The sequence below is a fragment of the Myotis yumanensis genome, unplaced genomic scaffold (assembly GCF_028538775.1).
Source record: "Myotis yumanensis isolate MYYU_CA2020_CCGP unplaced genomic scaffold, mMyoYum1.0.hap1 SCAF_2, whole genome shotgun sequence".
In the NCBI taxonomy this organism is placed as follows: domain Eukaryota; kingdom Metazoa; phylum Chordata; class Mammalia; order Chiroptera; family Vespertilionidae; genus Myotis; species Myotis yumanensis.
This window is the reverse complement of record NW_027223753.1, coordinates 42,083,139-42,110,828: the sequence shown is the minus strand read 5'-3', so window position 1 is coordinate 42,110,828 and position 27,690 is coordinate 42,083,139. Positions and strand designations below refer to the sequence as shown.

General features: G+C 40.7%; 1 protein-coding gene across 5 annotated transcripts in view; it reads right to left on the bottom strand.

Annotated features, from left to right (window-relative positions):
- The window catches only part of FGGY (FGGY carbohydrate kinase domain containing), a 402,080-nt gene that overhangs the window by 230,700 nt on the left and 143,690 nt on the right, over positions 1 to 27,690 (bottom strand). For all 5 annotated transcript variants that reach the window (XM_070405226.1, XM_070405225.1, XM_070405229.1 and 2 more), the window contains exon 6: positions 12,607 to 12,722. In XM_070405226.1, coding sequence (XP_070261327.1) covers positions 12,607 to 12,722 — 116 coding nt within the window. The remainder of the gene's footprint in view (positions 1 to 12,606; positions 12,723 to 27,690) is intronic.

Sequence of the window (27,690 nt, the reverse complement as noted above, 5' to 3'; positions counted from 1 at the left end):
TTCTCCAATAATGAGAACAATGTCTAGTATTGTTAAGTTAATGAATGAGAGCAAAAAAGGGCAAAAATAGGTGTTGTTTCCTCTCTCTTTTTATTTAGTTATTAATATGATCATGTCATTGCACATAATTAGCCCTACCTTTTCAGTTTTCCTTCCTTTGAATATAATTATCAAAAGTCCTTTCTGGTTTTCACAGGATTTGGCATTAGGGAAGTCCAACGCTATCTCCATTTGTCATTATGATATTTTATACAGCATTGAATCTTCTTGTGTTGTTTAATTTAGCAACTGTTTACTTGAGTCTTACTAGAAGCTAGACAGATACTTTATATACTTCATCACTCCATCACAAGGACTATGAAAGGTAGGTACTCCTACCTGCTAATAAATGAAGAAATCAAGTCTCAGAGAGGTTTAGTGACTTATCCAAGGGTATATAACCAATAAGTGGTCAATCTGGGATTTGATTCCAGGTCTCTCTGACTCAAAAGCTCATGACTTCTGATTTCCCCAAATGTTATTACAACCTGTCTTCCAAATTTGATGCGAAAAATGAATGTAATAGTGCATGGAAAGAAATACTCTTCTAAAGTTATGAAGCATTATAGGAACATTAGTCAGAGTTTCCTAGTTAATTATTACCAATGTATCCCATACTTTTTTTTTAAATCCTCACCTGAGGACATGCTTTTATTTATTTTAGACAGAGAGGAAGGGAGAGGGAGAGAGAGAGAGAGAAACATGGATGTTAGAGAGAAACATCAATCGGTTGCCTCTTGCATGTGCCCTGACTGGTGATCAAACCCGCAACCTGGGTAGGTGCTCTGACTGGGAATCAAACCTGTGACTTTTTGGTGTACAGGAGGATGCTCCAACCAACTGAGCCACACTGGCCAGGGCTGTCCTGTGCTTTTTATTTGCCTATGGATATGTGCTCTTTTGTGGGTGGGGAAAAAACTAACGATTGCGTTATAAGACTGAAGAATTTAGGAAAACCTATAATTCTGATCAAGGTAACCTCTCAAGGAAGTAGTTATAATTTAGAAGCAGAAATCCGATTACTTTGCTTATATTCTGCTTGGAAAAAAAGCTCTGTGAACCCAAGAGTGGAGCTCAGAATAAAGCATTTCCCAAAGTCAAAAGAAGTTGGTAATAATTACATGGAATATTTCAAGGGGTCTTGACTTTGGCAGACATGACCTATCACCTTGAGAGGAACTGGTGTTCCAGAGAATGGACAGTTGTTAAGGTAGTAAGAATTAACATTTTCTGAAGGCTTTGTATGTGCTAGGAGTTCACCTGTATTATTTCATTTGATCCTCATAATATGCCCATTCATCCCCAAAATATACCAATTAAGGCTTAAAAAAACTAAGTACCACACCCAACAATATATATGACAGGGCTTACATGGCTTGCAGATGTCAAAGCCAGAAGTGAATTCATGCCTGTCTGGCTCTGGTGACCAAACTCTTAACCATTAGAATAAGCAATGGCTAATATACTACTTAGTTATTTTAGTTTATCTAAATCAGTTGCTTAAGAGCTTGATTGATATGTTCCTAGATCCAACTATCCCTGGCTGCATGGGTAAAGTCCAATTCCTGCATTTGCAAGGTTGAAGACTGCCCTGGCTGGTGTTGCTCCGTGGATTGGGCATCATCTGGTACACCTAAAGACTGCCAGTTCAATTCCGGGTCAGGGCACATGCTGGGGTGCCACGCTTGATCCCAAGTAGAGGTCATGCAGGAGGCAGCCAATTGATGTTGGGCTCTCATATTGATGTTTCTCTCTTTCTAAAAAAAAATAATAAAATTATGTATATTTTTTAAAGGTTGAAGAAGGGACAATGGATTTGGTGAATTCACCTATGTAAGTCTTTGCCTTGGTGACAGTGATCTGGTGCTAATAATCCTTTTCAAACAACCATTTCTAAATTGGCTAAATGACCAAAGATGAGAGATGTCAAACAGGAAAGGTGGCATCGAGTAGTGGAACAGCCATAGGATCTCAGCTGTGTCTGAAAAATGCTGTAAGACCAAGAAAATTCACCCTACCTCCATGAGTCTTGGCTTTTCATCTATAAAATGAGGGCATTAGAGCAAAATCTCCCTGATCCCTTTCAGCTCTGGTATTAACTGATTGTCTAGCAGTAGGAAGAGGCTGACCTCACCCTCTGGGGGCTTCCAAATATCTTCCAGATGCCATACTGAAAGGAGGAGCAGTTACATGAAACCTTATATCCAGCAAAACCTTTGAAAACCATTGCCTTACAACATGATGTGGTCATCACTGCTTCCTTGCCCTTCTGGCTCTGCAGGGCTATTCCTGGAAGAGCCAGCAGCTGAAACAGAACTTCTGGGAATCTAAGGGTGATGAGAAGTGGGGAGCACAGTCTCTTCTTTCAGGCCCAACAGGCTGGATGCAGAGTGTTGAGGGAGTGAAGACTGTTGTACTCCAGGTGCCGAGGTACACTTAAAGATGATAACAGCTAACATGTCTACAGGCTTCATAAACCACACTATTGTATGACATCTGATATCCCATTTTAGTTTTACAACAAAGCTTATGGAATGAGGGAGAAGTAATGGATACTGTAAGTGAGTAAAGAAATGGGCTTGGGACACAGACACAGAGACAGACTGACACACACACACACACACACACACACACACCTTCACAGGAACTATAAAACTGCTAAAACTGCCCTCAATTTTCTTCATAGCATTGGCAGGGGCAGCAATTGGAACTATCTCTTGAGAGCAATGGGGCTACTCTTGTTATGCTGAGTCTTTTACCAGTGACCCCATCTTCAAGGGAGATAGAAGTCCCATTAGAAATTAAACACAGTCCCCTTCCTGTCACACCCCAGGCCCACTCTGCTCCAGCCATACCCAGCAACTCAGAGACCTCACACTCCTCCCTGCCTCCATGCCCTTGCCTTTGCGGCTGCTTCTTCCTCAGAGGCCATCTCTCTTTCTGTGGTAAACGACCACTCATAACCTTCTGGCACATCTCAAATGCCATCTCGTGGTATCACCTCTGGTTGTTAGTGACTTCCTTCTCTGCTTCCCACAGTATTTTGGGCCTTTCTAGACTTACTGAAAAACACAGATGATTGATTTATTCACTTATTCCCCACCCTCTACGGCACAGACATGAGATTCCCAAGGCGTCTGACTGTGGTGCATTCATTTTTCTATCTCTAGTGCTTAGCCTAGCTCAGTGATGGCGAACCTATGACATGCGTGTGAAAGGTGACACGCGAACTCATTTTTTGGTTGATTTTTCTTTGTTAAATGGCATTTAAATATATAAAATAAATATAAAAAATATAAATCTTTGTTTTACTATGGTTGCAAATATCAAAAAATTTCTATATGTGACACAGCACCAGAGTTAAGTTAGGGTTTTTCAAAATGCTGACACGCCGAGCTCAAAAGGTTCGCCATCACTGGCCTAGCTCCTGGCACTCAGTGGTGTGGTTGGATGGAAGGATGAATGACTGGATGGGTCACTAACTGACAAGGAGACCTCTAGGTCATTCTCCATCAGGCAAAAGTGTTAAAGGGTAAAACAAGACAGTACAACACTCAGAGAACATGGACTTGCCTCAAGCGTAGGAAAGACCTTGCTCTATCACTTGAACAGGAATGGGAAGGGTGATGAGAAGAGATGAGATAAGCTCAAAGGCTCAGGACATGAAAGACAGCGTGACAGGCCCTGAGGAGTGTAGAAGATATGGCCAAAGACCTCCCAATATAAACTACTAAAACAGCTCCTATAGCTTGTCATACCAACACATAGCAGCAGTTCAACAAAGCTCCAAATGAAAAACGAGTTTCACATTCTAAGAAATGAATGCATGAATCCTTGTAAACATGCCCAGTTCTATTGGGTGATTTCAGAACATTGGGTATTAATAGCTTAAAAGGGATTTTATAATATGCACAACTACAAATGACATCGCTGGATTTTGGCTCCCAATACTGGTCATGATGAATGTTGCTGGTGAAAACCCCTTAGATGTGTTTCTACAAGGGGATTTCCTCTTCTCTCTTTCAGAAGAGAGTAGCACTAAAGTGAACTTGGCCATCTCCTGCTTCTATACTCTTCCTTGTTCTATCCATCAGAAGAAGAATCACTTAGCTGACCCATGAGACTTGAATAAAGGCCCGGCTGGTGTGGCTCAGTGGTTGAGCATTGACCTATGAATCAGGAGGTCATGGTTTGATTCCCAGTCAGGGCACAAGCCTGGTTTGCCGGGCTCGATCCCCAGTAAGGGGCATGGAGGAGGCAGCCAATCGATGATTCTTATCATTGATGTTTCTATCTATCCCTTCCTCTCCTAAATCAGTAAAAATATGTATTTTTTAAAAAATCCAACATCCATCAGGCCATGCTGACCAGGAAGTAGAGCCACACCCTTGAAATGGAGTCACCACAGGCTGGGCACATGTTTCTCTTCTTAAACTACCTACACTCAGGCCAGTGGGCTCCTTGAGTTTCTGAATTAATCAGATCAAGTGCTGAAGTGAGCCCAGCCAGGCCTCTTGTCTCTTTGTCCCAGCTCCTTGGTCAACGACTACACTGAGTTGGTGTCACTCAGGTCCCAAGGTCCAGCTAGGTTTGAAAGACAGGTAGGATCCCCCTGCCCTTTACTTCAGTCTAACCAAAGCCAACACTGCACTTTGCTTTAGGTGGCTCTGTGGATTGTTCTCACCTGGTTAGACTTCAGAGCAGAACAGCAGCAAGTACTGGCACATCTGTGTTCTCATCACATACTTTACCTACAGGTTTAAGTCCACAGGACAAAAATCTGTAAATGCTGATTTAACTATGGAGTTAACTATGGGGTTTATTTTACTCTAAAGCAGCGGTTCTCAACTTGTGGGTCGCGATTCCTTTGGTGGTCCAATGACCCTTTCACAGGGGTGCCTAAGACCATACTGCATATCAGATATTTACATTACGATTCATAACAGTAGCAACATTACAGTTATGAAGTAGCAACGAAAATAATTTTATGGTTGGGTCACAACATGAGGAACTGTATTTAAAGGGCCAGAAGGTTGAGAACCACTGCTCTAAGGAGAGGGATATTCCCAATATTCCTAAAATAAGTTTTTATTTTTGTTCTTTTTCCCCTATGGAAAGAGCCTGTAATATCCCCGCCAGGACAAGGTCTCCATATCTGCTACAGGAATGAGGCTTGCTGCAGCTACCATTCAGGTTGGAGGATACCTTCTGAGGGAGTCCCTTCTTAACACATTTCGGACCAGTAGTTTTATTGCTAGCTTTACCCAGTGGCCAGATAAGTTTCTATTGAACCAGTACAACAAACGTTTTACATAAATGTTAAAGGCACGCTTTAAAATTAAATACCCATTGCATTTTGAAGTTATTTATTACATGTTCTTACAAGCTAATATCTTTTTAAAGTATGATACTTTATAGAACACTGTGTAATATGAAGTGGGAATTCTCGTGATCTGTCCGAAATGTGTTAGGTTACTGAAATATGTTACTGAAAAGAAGACTGCAAACACTGAGCTTACGTGATTAAATCACTTTCTGTAACCCAGTAGTATCGTCTCATCAGTAGCTACTATGTCCCAGATGACTGTGCCCACAGTGTCTGATGCTTATACAGTCTCATAGAGGAAAAGAAAACCTGTGAAAAATTGCAGCCTCCCTCCCCTCAAGGAACTGTCTTCCTCACATATTCTTTGTCTTCATTTCTGCCTCTCACTTAACAGTCCCTAACTCCTTCTACTTGGGCTGTGCATTTCCTCTTTGCCTGGCTTCCCTGATCCCAAATAATGAATGACCTATAAGCTAACACACTGCACCCCTTTCTGTAACAAAGCTCTTCCTGTAATGCAAACAATCACTCTATAATTCAGCCATGTTATACACACCAGTGTTCATAGAGAGGCCTGCCTACCCCAATAAAACACTGAAGCACTTTTCCCAGGAAGTAAGAAGGCAACGGGGCCATGCTGAAGCCAGCCTGGATAATCGATTAGAACAGGTGGGATGTTGCTTATCTGCCTAAGGGTCCTCTCTCCCTGCTGATCACTTCCTTCCTGTTTGCTTTTGATGGATGTTTAGGATTAGATAGGTAACCTGGGAATGAGTCACATGGAATTGAAGGTCAACATTTATTGACACAGATCATTTTATTGGACTATGGATATATAATTCCCTACAGAACCCTGGGTTTATGTTTTCTTCATTAATTCTGAACATTAAATCAATTTGAACAGTTTCAATTGTAAAAAAAAAATTCTACTATATTATTTTGACTAAAAAAAAAGTTTTCTCCTTACTTTTATAATGTTCCCAAACCACACCATCCAAATACTTCCCTGAAGGAAGGCATTAGGCAGTAACATTCAGTTTTGAAAACTTGCATGTAGTTACTTAAAACAATGAAAAAGTTCTTCCCCTGTCCTTGAAATGCACCATATAAATATTGCATTTGATCCTTAACTTACAGTTCATAAATAATTTATTTCAAAAATATCCCTCCATAAGACCATCAGTTGCTGAGGTGTTCAGTTTTCGGGGAAAGCATTTATTTACTGCACGAGTCCAGGAAGGCTGGTAAAGACTTGGCTAAAAGCTCCACATGGAGCGAATTATGGTAATTGTATTAATGCTCAAATCCACGACACACTGCTCAAATCTGCTAAAAGGTTTTGCACTCTATTGCCCACATCTTGACAGGCAATGAGTCCACTGGAAATGTTTAACACTTCATAGGGAGGCTGCTGAGATTCACGTTTCATAGTTCCAAGAATTGCTAAAGAATGTCTGCAGGTAGCTTCCAAAGGAGTTTCTGAAAGTCGAAACTTAGAGTTAACATCCTTCTCAGCATCTTCCACTTTTGGTTCAGACTAAAACTCCAAGTTCAAGTCACCAGAAATGAAAATCAAAGGAAATATCACAATTAATTTTGATGAATGGGTAAGTTTTAATTCATGGATGGCAATATTCTGGTTAATGATATGTCTTCTTAGGACATTCATTAAAAATCCATTAACTTAACAGGCAAAATCTAATAAAGTTACTCTGGAAATTTTCTGCTAGATGAACATTATGGACTTTTAATGAATATTTCCTGTAGGTATTTCTCTATTAGCAGAGTTAATATACTAATCAAACTAAAAAGCTTCTACAGAGCAAAGGAAGCCATCAACAAAATTAAAAGGCAACCAATGGGTAAAAGAAAATATTTGCATAGCATGTATCCAATAAGGGGTTAATACTCAAAGTATATAAAGAACTCACACAACTCAATAGCAAAAATTTTAAAAAATCTGATTAAAAATAGACAAAGGATCTGAATAGACATTTTTCCAAAGAAAACATACAGATGGCTAACAGACACATGAAAAGATGCTCAACATCATTAATCATAAGGCAAATGCAAATTAAAACCATAATGAGACATCATCTCATATCTGTTAGGATAGCTATTATCAAAAAAACAAGATATGACAAATGTTGGTGAGAATATGGAGAAAAGAGAACCCTTGTGCACTACTGGTGGGAGAGTAAATTGGTACAACCACTATGAAAAACAGTATGGATGTTCCACAAAAATTAAAAATAGAACAACCATAAGATTGAGCAATTCCACTTCTGGGTATTTACCCAAAGAAAACTAAAACAATAATTCAAAAATATGTTTAACCCTATGTTCACTGCAGCATTATTTATAACTAGAGGCCCGATGCACGAAATTCATGCAAGAGTAGGCATTCCTTCCCCTGGCTGCTGGACTGGTTTCCCTCTGGCACCTGGGACCTGGGCTTCCCTCCAGCCACTGGCAGGCACCTGGGACCTGGGCTTCCCTCACAGCCCCAGCTTCATCCGTAAGGTTGTCCAGAAGGACGTCTGATCTAATTAGCATATTACGCCTTTATTATTATGGAAAGCCAAGATATGGAAATAATTTAAGTATCTATTAATGGATGAATGTAGACATAGTATGAAATATTACTCAACCATTAAAAAGAATAAAATCTTGCAATAGCCTAGATGAACTCAGAGGGTATTATGCTAAGTGAAATTAAGTCACACAGAGATAGACAAATACAATATGAACTCACTTATAAGAAAAATCTAAAATACAAAACAAAATAAAAGAACCCAAAGAGAAACTCATAGATACTGAGAACAGAGTGGTGGTTGTCAGGGGGAGTGGGGAGGGCGAAATGGGAGAAAGCTGTGTGGGAGGGAGGGATAGATGAATAGGTCATGAAGATGTTGTGTACAATATCTATAGTAGACTATAATCAATGGCATTGTAGTGCATATTTGAAGGTTGCTGGGGTAGTAAATATTTAAAATTCTCATAACAAGAAAAAATTAATTTGTAACTTTTTATGGTGACTGATGGTAACTAGACCTATTGTAGTAACCATCATTTTGCAATGTATACATTACTTTGTACACCTCAAACTAATATAATGTTATATGTCAATTATACCTCAATAAAAATTTAATAATATAAAAATTAAAATAAACATGAATCTCGTGGAAGAGGAGGAAAAGCATCAAAAAGTTAAAGTATAGTTAAGTTCTTATGTTGTTGACAGGGTCTTGGAAAATATGACTTTAAGCAAAACGATGTATAATAAAACTAATTTTACCCTATGTTAATTAACATAAACAAGAGTTAAGTTCCTATGGCATATTCTAGTCACATAAATATCACCAAACTTCTAAATAAAGATCTAATCCTATATAATAAAAGTCTAATATGCTAAGTGTCCGATCATCTGTTCAACCAATCAATATGCTAATGATATGCTAAGGCCGCTCAACTGCTCTCTATGACATGTACTGACCACCAGGGGGCAGACAGTTGACCGGTTGACCAGTTGTTTGACGTCAACTGGTAGGTTAGCTTGCTGGTGTCTGGCCAATTGGGACTGAGCGAGACGGGCCGGACATACCCTAGATCCCTCCCACAGTCCCTCCCTGGCTGGCCAAACTTCTGCGTCTCTCCCCAGCCCTGATCATGCACTGGTGGGATCCCTTGGCCTGGCTTATGCCCTCTAGCAATCCGGGACCCCTCAGGGGATGTCGAAGAGTGGGTTTTGGCCCGATCTTGCAGGCCAGGCCAACAGACCCCACTGGTGCACAAATTTGTGCACTGGGCCTCTTGTATAATTCTAATATTAAACACCAAAATAAATGTGGGTATATATATACATTTAAGAAAGGTTAATAAAAACAAATAAGATGATTATGTATGATTATTTCAAACCCGATTATTCCAGTTCAGGGTCCCAGTTGGTCAGAGCCTCTCCAGGCAGCTCAGGGCCCAAGGCAGGAGCCAGTGCTGAACAGGACGCTGTTCCATCACAGAGCCCCTCACAGTGCCCCTCACTCACTCAGACTGGGACCATCAGATAGCCCAATGTGCACACCTTTAGGAGGTGGGAGGAAACCAGAGTTCCTGTACATGTGGGGAAACGTGCAAACTCCATACAGTCAGTGCCCCAGTGGGAACAGATTTTTTTTCTAATCAAAATTATAACTAAATGACATTATTCGAGGACCTACTATTAATCAGAAAATCAGAGTTGAAGTTGGGTCCAAGTCACCCAAGATACTGCTAAAAACAGTAAACATCATTTCAGCTTTAATAGCAAAAGGCACCAATATCCCAGTACCAGCCATCCCAGTTATTAATTTATCCACTTACTAATCAAACAGTAGTTTAATTACTAAAATGCGTCATGCCTTATGCCAGGACCGGGAATACAAAGGCAAATACATGAAAATCCAGATATTAAGAAGCTCACAGTCTAGTGTGGAATTGAGACATGTGAAGTGTTCATCAACGTGTACTGTAAAAAGCTAGGTTCAGCATAGCATGGGAATACTCAGGGAAGAGCAACTAAATTTGGGGGGGAGGGCAATATAAATTTTAAAAATCATTTGAACAATTAAGTCATTGACATTGACATTTGTATTCCAATGAAATATTTGCTCTACTAGGCCCTCACACTGAGAAGTTTTCAATCCTAACATCACTTACTAGCTCTGCATGTGGTTAGAGGAAATTACTAGATTATCTCTCTGATTCTCATCTGTGAACAAGGTAACGATATGTATTTTTGTCACTGGTTATGAGAATTACCTGCAACAAGGTATGCAAAAGCACACAGAATGTGCTCAAAATATAGAAGGAGAAGGAAGAGTACTATTTATTTGCTACCTGCTATAGGCACATAACATTATTTGGAAGTCAGCATGCAAAATGATTAGAGCAGGATTTGGTATCACCCAAACATAGGTTTGAATTCTGTGCCTACCACTTGCAAACTGTGTGACCATTCATTAGGCACATTTCCACTTTCTAAAACTTAGTTTTCAGCTGTTGGACAGGGTAAGTAAAAATAACTCCATCACACAGTTTTGAAAATTTAAAAACGTAATGGCTGTAATTCAATAGTACCATGTCTGAGAAGTGATAACTACCGTTAGTTATGTCTTTCCTAGGCATGACTACAGAAACAAGATACAGAAACAATATGAAGCTTCTCAAAGTTCACACAGCGCCAGAACTACAACTACCTCAGCTCCAGTTCAGTGTTCCAAGCCCTTGTTACAGCACAAGAGCTTCTCCCCTGACACATAATCCTGATGGTTCTTCATCAAAGTAGGAAGCTCATGGGGGAGCCGCCTCCAAAACACCAGACTGGGGACTGAGAACTTGGTGGCCATGCCTTAGCTCAAATGACCAGTGCACTGTGACCCTGGGCTGAACTGTGTTCCCCCAAATCCTTATGCTCTTGGCCTCGTACGCAATGTGACTATTTGCACTTGTTCCAGTCTAGCTCAGGTTGGCTTTGGGTGCTAAATGTTGAACTGCTGCCTAACCCCACTGGAGGCCAACCATATAGCTGCATGAGTTCCCTCAGCCTCGTATATTCCAAGGAGAGCAGTCTGCTTTAGTAGAAAACTGGAGTCAGAGACCCAGTTCTAAAACTGAGTCTACAACTTAGGAGTGCACAAGGAACTGGATTTCAGTTTTCCCATCTGTAAAATAGGAATAGCTATGCAAACAGGCTGGTGAAGGGCAAACAAGACAATATATAAAATAAATCATCTGTTAAAGGACGTGGATAGTAGGTGATGACGAATGACGGTGGCTTTGCTTTTTCCTCGCTTCCCCTGGTCCCGAGCTCCTCCCCGCTTCTCTACCAGCTCAGATCCTGAGATGGTTTCAACTGAGCCTCAGAATTTCAGAAAGGGCTCTTTCTGCACATTACATGGCTTTGTTCTTTCCCCTGGACTTACTTATTGGTAGTGGAACAGACCACAGAAACAAAGCTATATTCTCTCAAACGCAGCAATACTGATGCTACTAGGATCTTTCATATCTCTATCATATTCCTGAACTTTAACAGCGCTGGCATGTGGAATCCACCACAGAAAGGCTGAACTAAAATAGCCTGCTATGTGATTTAGTTATCAAGAGTGGCTCAACATTTAGCCGGTCACATGAACGGATCCATGGTTGCCCAGCCAATAACTACATTTCCCAGCCACCCTTGAAGCCCAGTGGGGCCTTAAGAACAAGTGCCAATCAATGGGATGTGATCAGAAGTGGCATGGCCTATTTCCATGTTATGCTCCCCGCAAAAGCACATCCCCTCACAGGCTGGGAATTGATGAGAACTGGACCCCAAGGTGGAGGCTGCATTGTGAGAACAGCAGAGCTGCTCTGATAGACACTTATCTCTATTCTATCACATGAAACGAAAATAACCTTCTATCTTGTTTTAGCCATTGTACTTTAAAATTTTATTTTTACAACATCCTAGCCACTCTACTTTAAAATTTTATGTTTACATCCTAGCCAAAACACTAAACATTACAGATGTAATTCTATTTAATCAGGCGTAATTGTTTACCTGGTAACAGCTTACTGGAATTCTAAGTGGTAACTACAAGAAATAAACTTTCTGTGAAATGAACATGCAAACCTTAAACTTGAAAATGTCAGCTATTGTTATATAAACATAGTATCTGAATTCTTTTCACCAGGTAAACCCTGACTAGTCACCTTTATGATCCAGTCAGTGCCACAAAAAACTGGAAGTCTGAAACCCTATAGCCTTAGTCAAAAACCGCTGGCTCATGTTCCAGTTTCTGTTTTGTTCCTGATTCTTCTCATTTTCATCTCTTCAATTATTTGTTTCTGTTCATGACCTTGCTTGATACCTTGAACCTAACTCACAAAACACTGTACTTGTAATGACTGGAAATGATGCATATGCCTCCCTCTGTACACCACCCCCCCTTTTTGATTATGCTGTTCCTAGCTTCTCTGTGCAAATATCTTCATCAGTCTAGCCCAATGTAAGATTTTATATTTCAATGCAGTTTCATAGCCAGTATCTCCACTCAGTTCCTGTAAGCCCCACCATAAGGGCCTACCACCTTAACTTACTCATCTCAACTTGTTAAAACAGGGCTAGGTCCCTGCATTTTAATTCATAAAAAAAACCCACCAATATCCTTATATACTAGTATACATAGACAGAATCACTCTCTAGGTTTTTGGGGTTGTTTTACCTATTTTGCTGTAATTATCAGAAACCAAGTCTTCCAGACCAATCATCTTCCAGAAACTGTCATCCCAGCCTTTCTCTGCCGAGTATGTCCACTTGCACACCAGGGAGCAGAGAGATCTAAGAAAATGGGAGAGAGGTAGAAACAACAATATGAGCTAGGCTTCCTTTATGTTTTTCCAACTAGCTGCCCAGATAGCTGCATTAGTGTTAAAGAAGTAGAATAAACCTACCTAGGTAATTATATATGCCTGTTTAGATCAAAAGTCCCCAATGACACCCATTAATGACTGAATACCTGCTTTCACTTTCATGAGAGTCTCAGCCCTTTATTTTAGATCTTGATCAAACAATGTATATAAATATTTGTATGTGTATTTATATTTACATGACATTTGTGAGATAATTAGAAATTACACTGCTGACAGCTATTTTATGATATTGAGTACTATATTAAATTTTAGGTATGATATTCATAATTGTGGTTACATTTCAAAAAATTCTTCTTATAGCGATACAGAGTGAACTATCCTATCTATAATAATAAAAGCGTAATATGCAAATCTAATGAACGGCTGAACAACCTTCCGGACGACCACGCACTGGCGCCAGGCCTGCCATCGCCCCACGATCCCACCGCAGAGGGAGACCTAGGGCCACTGGTCGATCGATGGGGGGGGGGGGGGGGAGGGCCCTCCACAGAACCGGGGAACCAGGGGGGGTGTGGCGGCAGATGCAGGCAGTGCCAGGCCAAGGTGGGTGCAGGAGGGGGGTGGGGCCGGGGCTGTGAAGCCAGGAGAAGGGAAGCCTACCCTTGCACGAATTTCATGCATTGGGCCTCTAGTCCTATATAATAAAAGGCTAATATGCAAATTGACTGAAAGGTGGAATGACTCGTCGCTATGACCACCAGGGGGCAGACGCTCAATGCAGGAGCTGACCCCGGTGGTCAGTGTGCTCCCACAGGGGGAATGCCCCTCAGCCAGAGGCCAGGCTCTAGCTGACTAGCACAGCGGTGGTGGCAGGAGCCACTCCTGCCTCCTCGGCAGCGCTAAGGATTATGGGGAGCAGGCCTAAGCCAGGGTCCCAGACTGCGAGAGGGCGCAGCCTGGGATGAGGGACCCCCCCCCTCCAGTGCACGAATGTCGTGCACTGGGCCTCTACTTTATGTATAAAATGATATACTATCGGGAATTTGCATCAAAATCATAAGAGAAGGGGAAGTGAATGGCATTGTGGATGGGGCAGAATTGGCCATGAGTTGGTAGTTGCGGGGGTGACTGGCAGGTAAGTGGTATGTGTTATACTACCCTGTTTTGTACATGTTCAAAATTCTCTATAATAAAATTAAGTGCCTGGAACAGTGTACAGATAATGTATTATAGAAGTGTGTACCTGAAACTTATATAATTGTGTTAACCAGTGTTGTTACCCCAATAAATCCAATAAAAAGGGGAAAAAATGCCTGGTGTATATACAGTCACTCCAGTATAAAGCAATATTTAATAGGAGGAAGATGTGAATGCTAGGTGTTTTCCTCTCCAGCTTCATTTCTCATCCATTCACCTTTAGTATTCTACACTTGAGCAATAAAATATCATTTACAGTTCTCTAAAAAAAAATCATGTTCTTGCATATTTCTGTGCCTTTGCCCTACGACTAATTGGAAAATTCTTCCCAGCTTCTTCACCCTGATAACACAAACACTTCCTTGAATCTGGGCTGAGTCCCCAGTTCTGAGTGGGTACATCTCCTCTGAATGCCCAGAACATGTGACGATCCTCTATCACAGCCCTTCTCGTGCTGTGTAATTAACTACTTCTTTATTTATCTTCCCTATAGTCCTATTGACTTCCAATCTGTTTTCCACATGTGTTCAAACTTCATAAAATAAAATCTGATGCTATCAACCCTAATCGAAATCCTTTGATTATTTCGATTACCTTTAGGAGAAAGTCCAATCCTCTGCAGGCTTAAAAGACCCTTTGTAGTATGAGCATGATGACCTCCAGTTTCCGCTTGCCATTCCTACCCATGCTTGCTCCATTCTGCACTACTGAATTATTTAAAGTTTCCCAGAGGGGGCCTTGATTTCTGACTTCCCTGTGCAATGAGTCCTTTGCTCCATTCTGCCCACAGTTTTCTTCCCTGTTATGCATCTAACTCCTACTTAGAATCTATGACTCAGCTCACATTGTCCCTTTTCCCAAGGCGTCTGTGGAAGGCAAGCTGAGTCCAAAGCCTCTTCGCCAAGTTCCTATCATATCCTCATCTTAACACTTATCATAGTAACTGCCTTTGCCCACTCACTTCTCCATCTCTCCCACTAAACCAGCAACTCCTTCAGAACAAAATCACCCCTAATCATCTCTGTGTCATCAGTACCTAGTCCACATTCAGCCATATGTCAAGCCACAATGAATACTGATTGAACAGAAGCACTAAAGAATGATTTGTTCACCTTGTCACAGCTAAATGGTAAACCTGGGTTGCTCATGTAGTTTTTTTGTGTTTGTTTTTTGTTGTTGTTAATCCTCACCTAAGGATATTTTCCATTGATTTTTTTAGAGAGAGTAGAAGGGAGAGAGAGAGACGGAAACATCAATGTGAAAGAGACATATTGATTGGTTGCCTAGAAACATCAATGTGAAAGAGACATATTGATTGGTTGCCTCCCATGCATTAGCCCCTCTCACCCCCCCCCCCCACCCCCCCGCAACCAGGGCCCGGGGATCAAGCCTTCAACCAAGATACATGCCCTTGACTGGAATCAAACCCAGGACCCTAAGTCCATGGGCTGATGCTCTAACCATTAAGCACAACTAGCTAGGGTTGCTGTAATTTTAAAGAGAAACCTATTTCATACACCCAACTAGGTGCATCTCATTCAGCCATTCACATGGATTCACTCATTCATCACTAAACATTTAGTTTTCAGTTACTATGACCCTGGCACTGTGCTGGACTGTGGGGAACCAGTGGTATGCAAAAGACCTGGTCCTTTGCTCTCATGTAAGCTGACAGTTTCATTAAGGAGACAGAAATTGATCAAACAATCATACCTAAAATCACATACTAACAAATAGCCAAAATGTCCCGAAGGAAATGGAAAGAAAAATGAGAACCTGTAACAGGAGTACCTGATAGGAACTGGTGGGAAGAGGAGGGGAAAAAGTTTCAAGGAGGGCTCCCTAGAGGAGGTGACATTGTGTGAGGTCTACATTTTCAAAGCCAACAAATTTATTATTAATAAATTTATTTTTTCAGATGGCAGAACACAATGAGCTAAGATAAATGGCCTGGATATATTGGCATGACAGTGCCAGTAGAAACGTAATAGGTATGTGCTAAATCCTTCACCTAATTTAAGCAAGATAAATTTTTTGGAGGTAGAGAGAAGGCAGCCACCTGTGTAGCATGTTCTGAAGAGTACACAGCAGGCTAACTCCTCTAGGTCCAATGCCTGAAATCCCAGTTCCTTGGAAGCTCCGACAGCTCACTGGAAAGAGCAATGGATGGAGGAAAGGGTGATGTGGAAGGATTGTTCCTAATGATCAAACCACCTAGGACAACTCTTCTTTCCCCAAATGCCCCATTCATGTACAGATTTCTGTGCCTCTACTTTGACTGCTCCTTGATCACTGCTCCTTGCACTCATCCTTGTCGACTTGCAAACTTCAAATCATTCTTATGATCCAAGTCCAACGGCAGCCTGACCTCCTTTGCAAAATGTCCTTGCTACCTCCAAACTAAACTCACAGCTCTCTCCTTTGAGGTAGTATTAGAACTTGGAAATATTGCATTATCATTCTTCTCAGCTGAGGTAGGTTGAGGTTTTGGCCCCCAGTTTAGAGCTCTCTGCATATGCACATCCTTTGCCATGTAATTTGTAGTGCTGTATCCTCTCCTCCTCTCATCTCCCCCTGTCACTGTGGGCAGGATCTCGTTTCCTACTTCTAGACTTTGTATTCTGTCCATGCTGGTTTGAGTCTAGGCCTCAGGAGGCATGATGTCTTTTCTGCTTGCTCTCTTGCACTTCTGGCATCCGCATGAGAAGATACTGCTTGGGATGGCCCATTAGGCCCAGAAGAAGGATATCAGTGGAGAAGAGCAATGACTGCCAAACCTAGCCTAGATCAGAAAACCCAGGCAGCCAAAACTGAAGTTAGAAAGTCCATCTTAGAGCAGAAGAACCACCCAGCAGAGCACAGCCTAAAGGAGCTACCCATGATTATTGTCTTAAATCACTGAGCATTGGTTGTGGTTTGTAACAGATCAATAGTGAAACAACTCAACACTTTAAGGCATAATTAAGTTATTCCAAGTAGGTTTTTCCCCCAATAAGGGCAAGGAGAAAGATGCCTCAGTCCTCACAGAAAGTCAGATTACGTGGACAGAGAATGTCTGGAGTGAAGATGACTGAACCCAGGAGGCAGGAAATTTTTCGGCTGTAGATGCCTCTGGCAACTCCATTTTCTATCAGGATTAATGGCACACTATTAGAGTCCTTTTCATTGAGGTTTCTTTAAATCAACTATTGGGTAATATGGATATGCAAAAGCAACGGAATTAGAAAAATTTAGAGAGTGCATCTGAGGCCACAGGTGCCCCAGAAAAATCTCTATGAGAGAGAAAGTATAGGACATTACATTGTTAGCGAATAAAGCCAAGGTTTCTGTAGCAGAACAAAGGGTTTTCCCCACCCCACCAACCCCCACCCCAAGCTGGGAGGAGTACTGCTTCCACCAGGGCGAAAGGCACTCACTGTGGGTTCACTGCCATCTAGAATGCCCGGGGAGCAACTGCTGTGCCTTGCACTGCTTTCAGATTTATCAATGTCAAAGAGACTGTACCAATGTAGGTGAGCATCAGAATAACAGAGATCAATGAGTAGGCAAAGTGAAAACAATACCTAACTTAGGAGGATAAATTCACCTTGGAGAAGATCATTAGAGCATATATAAGGCAGGTCTCATGGATGCAGAAGTGATGAAAAAATTGGAAGAGAACATTAATAATGAAAGCAATGAGAAATCAGAAGAAGAATGCAAGAAAGAAAGATTTTTCTGAACTAACAACATTGATTTTAAATGTTAAACTTTAAATTTCTGCAGAAAAACTAAGAAAACCACTTGCACTGTTGAAAATTAAATTAATGATCTGGAAGAGCAAGGGAATGACATATGTTACTACCCGTAGCAAAGTCACAAAGAGAGAGATAATGAAGGATGAAATTAGAGGCTTCGAGAGCAGTCCCAGCAGCCTAACATGAGAATAACAGGAATTCCAGAAGAGATTTTTATTTAGAAAAAAAAAAAATAATGAAAAAAGAAACAGATGAAGGAGTTGTTATAATTAAGTAAATACATTACTAGAATTTTTTTTAAATACTGAATTGAAGCAAGATTTAAGCCTGTAGATTAAAAGGCTCATTAAATCCAGGAAGTGAATCCAGGAAATACTTGAATCTCAAGCATAAACAGAAAAATTATACAAGTTTCCAGACAGAAAGAATAAGTTACTTAGAAAGGCAAGAGATTTAGACTAGCTAAGGAATTCTCATCTACAACTCTGGAATGTAGAAGACAGTGGAACAATGTACAGACTATTAAGAAAAATGATCCAAGAATCCTATACCCAGACACAATATTATTCAGCTGTCAAGGAAAAAAGAAAACATTTTCAACATGCAAGGACTGAAAAAGTGAACTTCCCATATATGTTCTCTGAGGATAGTACTTAAAAAAGAACATAACCAAAATATAATTGATTCAGAGCAACTATTTCAATGTAAGTTTAATGTTGGTTGTAAGGACAGAGAAAGTAATCAGTAATGAAAACAAAAAGCTTATAGAACTCTTAAAATAACAAGGGACAAAAACGGAATAAAGAGAAAATTAACAAATCACTGAAACCAAACTAAGGCAACTAAAATAAAAAGGAAATGGAAAATGGGTAACGTACTATAAAAAACAAACAAAAAAAAGGATAGAAGAAATAAAACCAATTATTTCAGTTATTATAACAAGTGTGAATGAGCTGAATTCCACAATTAGTTAAAATAATAATTACATTGAGGTTAAAATTAAACGACAACTTGTTTCCAATACAGGTATTTTTTAAATGTGATAAAGTGGTGTGTGTGTTTTTTAAAAAAGATTGGAAAATAAAATAACGAACACATTTCTTTAAAATAACAATATAAATATCAGACAAAGTAAAGTACAAAATAAAAAATATTAGCATGACAAAGAGGAACATTCCATAATGATAAAATGTTTAAGTCCAAGAAGAATATCACCATTCATTCAATTTTGTGGAGGGAACAACATAGTGTGAAATATATAAAAGAGCTCCAAAACAAATAGCACTTAAAAGGAGATACATATTTAAAGATTTTATTGTACTTTCAAAATTTTAACAGGCAAACCAACAGGATAATAAGAAATATCACTGCTGAGGTATTAAGTGACTCAAGTACAGTCAACAAACTCAATTCTATATACTCATATAAGTGGAGAGAGAAAGGGAATGTTTTACAATCCATGCAGAGTTTAGATTGGTAAAGTGGTATTTTACAGAAAAATTTAGTTTTGAAAGCTTTTATTGAAACAGAAAAATGTCTGAAAATGAATACCCTAAGCAGCCAACTTAGGAAATTATGAGAAACATTAATAAATTAATCTGAAAGAGATCTAAAAGAAGTAGTAAAGATAAAAGCCGATAAGACATAGAATAACAAGATAAAATTTAGAAAATCAACAGAGCCAAACATGGCTATAAAAACATGTTCTATGAAACAGAAACTTCTGGCATAATTGAGGGGAGGGAAAAAGGAGTGAAGGCAAAAAAAACATAAACCACCCAAACATCTTGAATGAAAACGGCGGATACAGATACAGATAAAGCAGACGTTAACAGAAAAGAAATAAAGATTACACAAACAACATTATGTCCGTGAATTTGAAAATTCAGATGAAATGAAAAATTAACTAGAAAAACAGAACTTATCAAAACTGATTCAAGAAAACATAGGAAACCTTAATAGATTTATTATCATTAATAAAATTAAGTCAGTAGTAAAAATCATCCCTCAAATAAAACTTCAAGCCCAGATGATTATACTAGAAAGTTCTAACAAATGTTCAAGGAACATAGTACTCCAATGTATTTCAAGAGTCTTAAAGAAGAAGGAATGCTTTCAAGTTATTTATAAAGCTAATATAACTATGTTACAAAATCAAAGACAGTATGAGAAACAAACATAAGAGGGCTACTCTCACATTATGAATGTGGGCAGCAAAAATTCTAAACAAGGTATGACCAAACTTAATATAAAAATGTGGAAAAATACATCATGAACTACATTCAAGAATGTTTTAATAATAGAAGATCTATGAGTGCATTTCACCACAATATTTTATGAAAGGAGAGAAAAATGATCCATTTATATTGAAGAATAAAAAGTATCTGATAAAGCTAAATGCTACATCAAGATAGAAACTTTTGTTGAAGTAGAAATTAATAGAGGTTTCTGCTTCAAAACATGATGGAGTAACAGATAATGAATTGTATACCCCTGCCTTACACAACTAGAAAACTAGAAAGAAATACATGAAACCACTGCTTTCAGACCTTGAACAACAGGCAGTGCAGGACGGATGCCTGAGAGGAGGGAAACCAATGAGGTGAGCCCGGGATCATGCTGGCTTTCTGCCTGGGAGCACATGCCAGGCCACGGAGCAGAAAGAGGGATGCCAAGGAAAACACAGCAGCTTCACCAAGTTGAGGAGGCTGAGATCAGAATTCGGAGAATGTGAGGTGGCTGGGAGCTGTGGTGGCACAGACTTCCAAAGAGGGGGTAACTATGCAGAACGAGAGCCCTGAAAATCCGCCCAAGGGCCCCACTCCGTCTCTGTTGACTCCCAATAAGATGTGTACACGGATATTCCTGGTTGAGTGCAGAGGGACGGGAGAGCTGTGAGCTGAACAGTTCTCAGAATTCGCACAGAGCTGAGGATCATCGGCGTTACTAAAGTGAGAGTAAGATGTCCTCATGGATCACTCCAGACATTCCGCAGACGAATACCTGAAAAGTGTGACTGAAATGTCCTGGTGTAAAGGCTGTTCTGATCCTGCTCTAATGAAGTTTTTAGAAAAAGACTCTACAGGATAAAACTCAGCCAAAAGTATATTAACACCTACCAGAAAAAATAGCTCCTTAGAGAAAGACCACAAAATCCAGACACCTAACAACATAAAATTGACAGAGGAGTAAACATCCAATCATAAATATTTGGAAAAAAACAACACCCAAATTTTTTCTTAGTTTGGTAAAAGCTATCAACCCACAAAGCCAAAATCAAGGAAACCAAAGCAGGATAAATATGGAGAGAAAGAAAAAAGAAAAGAAAACACAGTGAAAAGAGAAAATCTTAAAAGTAGAGTGTGCATCAGTGGGAAAGCCAGGAGGTACTAAAGGTTCTACCTCCTCACATAAAAAAATGTCATTTTTTTTATTGTGTTTCATTCCTCGATGCTCCATCTGGCCTTCTGGGAATGTCAGTATATCAGGCCTGGCCATGACCTCCCACAGCAGGGACCACATCTGCCTTACTCATCATGTCATTCCCTAGCATCAAGCTCTGTACATGTTTGTTGTGTTAATGAATGAGAACCCCAGAATGCCAGTTACAGAAGAAAGCTTTCAGGGTCCTAATCACTTTTTAATTGTTTACATATCTTTAGTTATTATTCTCTGTGGAGGCCCTAAAGACAAAAGTCAGACTCCCGGAGAGGCTCAGGGCAGCAGAACCCTGAGCTCCTTGCACAGACTCTCCATCTCAACAGCACAAAGACAACTTTTTAAAAATGAATTTGCCTACCTCCATACCTCCCCTCCCCTACTTCCCCAGATACAAAAGAATGCCATCTCTCTAACCCAGTGGTTCTCAACCTTCTGGCCCTTAAAATACAGTTCCTCATGTTGTGACCCAACCATAAAATTACTTTCGTTGCTACTTCATAATTGTAATGTTGCTACTGTTATGAATCATAATGTAAATATCTGATATGCAGGATGGTCTTAGGCGAGCCCTGTGAAAGGGTCATTTGACCGCCAAAGGGGTCGCGACCCACAGGTTGAGAACCGCTGCTCTAATCCATTTTCCTTTTTTTTTTTTGAAAAATGCAAACACAAAGAGAGACTTTCCAGGTAAAGATGTCCGATTGACCACACATGTTGACTTCTCTTCCCTTTACATATTCTCCAAAAGTGGCAGCACAAGAATAATTCAGAAAGGCAAAAACCCACAGTGACAAAGAAAACAGGACAGAAGATGAAAGCAACAGAAAGCTAAAGCCAGAAAACACAGATGGATGAGTAGTCACCCACTTAGTAGACTTGGAAAGAGAAAACCTAAGTTATGGTGGGGAAAGCCCAGAAACACAATGAATACCCTGTAGAGACCCAGACCAGTTCCGGAAGTGGTGGCACCAGGTATGTCTGAAAGTGGGAGTAAAAGTGGGTCTAAAAACAGCAGGTTGGTTGAAAGCCCAGTGGGGTGTAATTAAACCTCAATGTGCCCTCATTATGAGCAATCAGGGTTCAGGGTACTGCCTCTCCCAGACCCTGAAAGAAGCTGAGGTTCATCCTCAGGCAGAGTGGAGACAAGGCCCAGCTATGGGCAGGGGCATCTTGACATGAACAGAGAGAGAAACTGAGGAAGGACCTGCCTTTTCCCAAGTCTCTATAGCAGGGGTCCTCAAACTACGGCCCGTGGGCCACATGCAAATACAAATATTGTATTTGTTCCCATTTTGTTTTTTTACTTCAAAATAAGATATGTGCAGTGTGCATAGGAATTTGTTCATAGTTTTTTTTAAAACTATAGTCCAGCCCTCCAATGGTCTGAGGGACAGTGAACTGGCCCCCTGTTTAAAAAGTTTGAGGACCCCTGCTCTATAGGATAAGTCAGCCTTAAAGATCTTTACCCCAACTTAACTCCCAGCACTCCTGACTGCTAGGTTTATACTGTTTTTTGGGGATTGTGACCTGACAAGAGAAAAGACCTATGGCTAGTTGGGAGAGCAGAAGAACAGAAAGAACAGGATGGCCAGATCAGTCAAATCTGAGGATTTATGTCCTAAAATGGCAGGACAGCCCGGCTAGCATGGCTCAGTGGTATGAACCAGGAGGTCATAGTTCAATTCCAGGTCAGGGCACATGCCCAGGTTACAGGCTCGATCCCCAATAGGGGGGTGTGCAGGAGGCAGTTGATCAATGATTCCCTCTCATCATTGATGTTTCTATCTCTCTTCTTCCTCTCTGAATCAATATATATATATTTTTTATAGCAGGATATAAGCAAAGCTCATTTGTTACCATCAATAGTGGCAACTGCTATCATTATCTTAAAAACCACATTAATTCAGAAAATATTTACTGTGAGCCCACTATGTCAGAGTATCTCCAGGCAAGTCGGAGCTTCCAAACTCGGGGAGAAACACAGGGAAAGGGTCACTAAGATCCCAGCCACACTCCTGAGACCACGAACAACCTTAGCAGAAATAAGAACTTCTGACTTGCCTGCTTTTATGCAGACCAAGGTGCACATCAAAAACATAGGCCTGCTGAGTTCCAGAGGCCTGATCATTATCACGTAGTCCTCCAACAAGATTTTCTAAACAATAACTCAGTCAGGGCTGCTGCATTCTTTCTGTGCAGCTCATTGCCTTGACACTGCCCGGCCCCCACTTTCAAGGAAAACCTTTTGTTCTCCCGCTTGGAGAAGGCAGAACTGGAGAGTCTCAATGGAGCAAGCTAGTGAATAACAGAATAATTAGAGCTGAGAGCGGGGATAAATTACCAAGATATTTCTGGCTGCGGCCTTCAGTGCATCCCAGGCCTAGGACAGCTCTGTTTTTCCAAGTCATGAAACAGACTGAATTACCAGCACTGAAGACACAGCTTCTGGGGAGATAGGACTTGGACTGGGTGGCTAATTGTATCAACAAAGAGACCAAGAAGGTCTTATTTCTGAAGAACTACCCCTGCACCAATCAGAGTTGCTTCTGTAAAAAGGCTGTCAGATTTTGGGCTTGTTACTATTGACTCTGTACTTCATCAAGACTTGCTGACAGGTCCGTGACAGAGCGGAATAATGTATGCAATGATGCAACGCAGGGCAATATTAAACTGCCTTTTCAGTTAGACTTGCCGATAACATGGTTCGAATGCGGCCGTGACAATATGGGGAGCATGAAAGAACTGAATAAATAATCAAGTTCACGAAGTTTTCCCAGGCCCCCAAGAGAAAGAGATCTAAGAATCAGAAAACAAAAGATCCTAAAGTCGCTGCCAATACATTCCAACATCTTGGTAAAACCCCTCTACTCATGAATTAGGATTTATGTCCTGAAAAATAAAGATGATAATTCCAGGCAATCTGAGACAAGGAGGGTGGGGGGTGAGAGGGGCAGAGAACAAAGGAAAAGGGGATGAAACTAGGGCTAGCTTACTGAGCCCCTGTAACACACCAGGCAGTATGCTTAGTACTTTTATGGAGGTTACTGCGACCGTTCCCACAACTAGTAAGGATGCTCTCAGGATCCCCATTGGGTGAGAAGAACATTGAGGCTCAAAAAGGCTGGGTAACTCACTGGAGGTCATACCATTAGGAAGGAATAAGGCAGAAGTTCTAACCCTGATCTGGGCAATTAAAAGTCTACACTTGTTAACTACGTGCTTATTGAAGCCCATTCATAAAAAGACATTAACAAACCACTGTGAAGGCCAATTAGTGCATGTGACAGAGTGTAATACATTTGAGATATTTGGTTTCTCTGTGTTTATCTTTTCTGTTATCTTAATATTTATTAATTTTCTCAATAAAGGGAAAATGAGTAGAAAAAGAAAAGCAGATGAAGAGCTCAAAAAACACGGAGCCCTGGAGAACCAACAAGTAGCTGGGTTTCCCGTAAGGATGTTCGGGAGATGCAAATCATGTGGCCAGGACACGGGGACAACGATGATTTGCTCCCTCAAGGTGTGAAGATTAAGATTGCTTCGGAGAGTTCAGCTGTAAAGCCAACCCATAATTAGTAAGAGTAGAAATGTGAAAAATTATCATAAACAGACAAAATGGGTTCCTGGACATTCAGAGTTCACAGTAACCAAATTGAAGGCATTGAGAAGTTCGCAAAAGAAAAATGTCAGGGAGATAGATGGTCTGTCACGTAGGAGCCGAAGAAGAGGCAGGAGCAGCGGAGGCAGAAGCAGAAGCAAGTGTCAGTGGGAGGGAAGAATTCTCCAGGTGCGAAGGAACACATGTGCCAAGGGCTGGAAGCCGGAGACTGTGTGGAGCAGGCACATCGCAGTGAGCGCCTCTCCCTGCAATGGCCAAATGAGGAAAAGAACCATTCCCTCCCTCCCTCCATCACTCAGTCACTCAACAAACATTTAATAAGCTCTTATTTTGTATCGCACACAGATATTGTCTGTTCCTTTGTGGAGTTTGGAGTCCAGTAGAAGAGAGAAATTCATAAAGGGCTCACTCAAATTTCTAATAAATACTAGGAATATATAATAAGGAACCATTATATATTAAATGTAATAAGGAACTATTACAGTTACCGAACGACATGAAAAAGACAATTTATATACATTGCCTTAGATTCTTCCACTAAGGCAGCGGTTCTCAACTTGTGGGTCGCCACCCCTTAAAATACATCCTGCATATCAGATATTTACATTACGATTCATAACAGTAGCAAAATTACAGTTATGAAGTAGCAACGAAAATAATTTTATGGTTGGGGGTCACCACAACATGAGGAACTGTATTAAAGGGTCCGGCATTAGGAAGGTTGAGAACCACTGCGGGTCAAGGGTTCCCACTGAGCATCTGTCCACTCCTTCAGTTTTCAACAGTAGTCTGTGGCCACGGGCCATTAAAATGGGACTGTCTTTTGATGGTTACATCCTCAGACCTTGCCCCACCCCCAGCCTCTCCTCTAGTTTGCCTCTGCCTTTATTTTCTCTATTCCAGTAATGGAGGGTTTCTGACTCAATGATTTAAGGCTTATTCTGACTTCTTAGGCATGAGGCTTAATCTCAGCCTTGTGGCTCTAGCCATCTGAAAACTACCCAGGGGTACACCCTCCAGTCCTTCTAAACCCCTTGGCTTCAGGGTCTCACACCCTGCTGCTGACTTCCTCTGCAAGGTCTACCCTATGATGTAGATGAGGTTACTGAAACCAAGACCTATTCCCGGTCACATAGCTAGGACCCAGGCTAATGCAGAAGAGATGGAGGACATAGGCATCTATCCCAGTGTAACTCAGAAAGGAGAATATTCCCACACATTCTATAAACTCCAATATTAAAATATCTCTTCCATTTTGGCCCACCCTGTTAGAAGATAACACATTGTATATATCAACAGGGACAGACAGTGGTATCTATTCAATCCTTATCTTCCAACATTCTTCAGTCTTAATGAAATCCAAAACTTGCCATTTGTTAAGCTGTGCACTGGTCTGATCCAAAGTTATCTAAAGTGTACATATCAGTAAGCCTGGGATCCAATGCTACAGACAAGAAATACATGAGAAGGAATAAAGGTATTCTAAAGCACCTCGTGGTGGTGGGGGGGGGGGGCGGGGGCAGGAAAATAGATTTATATTAATACATGGTCATTCATAGCTGCTCTGCAGTGAAGAGATAATGTTAGATTCCTGGCGGAGGATGAGAAAGGGGGCAGATTCAAATAGCTCCTGCCAACTGGCTCAGGGCATTCCAATTCTGCTTGGCTATTAGGCCACTTTATAATTAATATCTGGCTTCCGGTGCATCCAAAAAACATCATCTTAACATGAGAAAACTCTTCAATATAAATACATTTTAAAAACTAATCTCTTAGATTTTTTAGGCTTTTGAAAAAAAAATCCTCACTCTAGAACATGCTTTTACTGATTTTAGAGAGAGAGGAAGGGTGAGGGAAAGGGTGAGGAAGAGGGAGAGAGAGAGAGAAACATCTATATGTGAGAGTGAAACAGATTGGTTGCCTCCCGCACACCCTCTGACCGGAGATTGAACTTGCAACCATTGGGTGTACTTATGGACAAAGCTCCAGCCAACTAAGCCACACTGCCCAGGGCGAAAATTAACCTGTTCTTGATAAACTAGGATTATCTTTACAAATTCTCTTAATAATAACAATTGCATTATGCTATCGTTTAGCACAATACCTAGCATACTGTAGGCATTCAACAAATATTCTCTACCTTTATCTTAAATGAGACGCTGACAACTATAAAAGGTGTTGAAATACATAATGATCCCTCACACTAAACACCCCAAACTGCTATGCTTGATGTTGCCCAGTGACACCATATGCAGGCAAGTAATACTTATAACCCGTGAGGATATTTAGCAGGTCTTATGGTTCTAGTTCTCTTATTCTACCAATTTGGGTTGGGTCTCTAGAAATGCTGCCATTGCTCTCCCGTGGTGCAAAATGTAAAAGCACTTAGAATTCTTTTGCTTACCCTGTTCTCCCTCTGGCAGGACTCACTGTGCTCCAGGTGACCGAGGGTAACATTATGACGGTGGCCATATGATATGAGGAGGTCACCATGGTGATATTAGTGGCCTTCTCAGTTATGATGCCGGTTCTTCCAGCACCCACAGAGCTTACTTAGCTCTCAGAGCTGAGACTTTTAACACAGAGAAGCATCTCTCTGGCACAAAGGGGAGAAAGCCAGATTAAGACTTTCCAAACAAGGCAAAGAGGAGAAAACATTGAAAACATTTTTTAAAAATGAGTTGGTGAACCGCAAGCATAGGCTTGAAGTCTTCATAACTTTCAAAATATATTTTCTCTTAAAAAAGGAAGGCAAGAAAAGGAAGAAGAAATGGAAATAGAAACAAACAGAAAAATGGCCTCAAAACTAGGTTCTCAAGGGATGAGTAGGCAGAGCACAGAGGATTTTTAAGGAAGTGAATCTACTCTGCACCATACTATAATGGTGGACACATGCCATACATGTGCCCAAACCCATAGGATTCACAACAACAATAATGAAC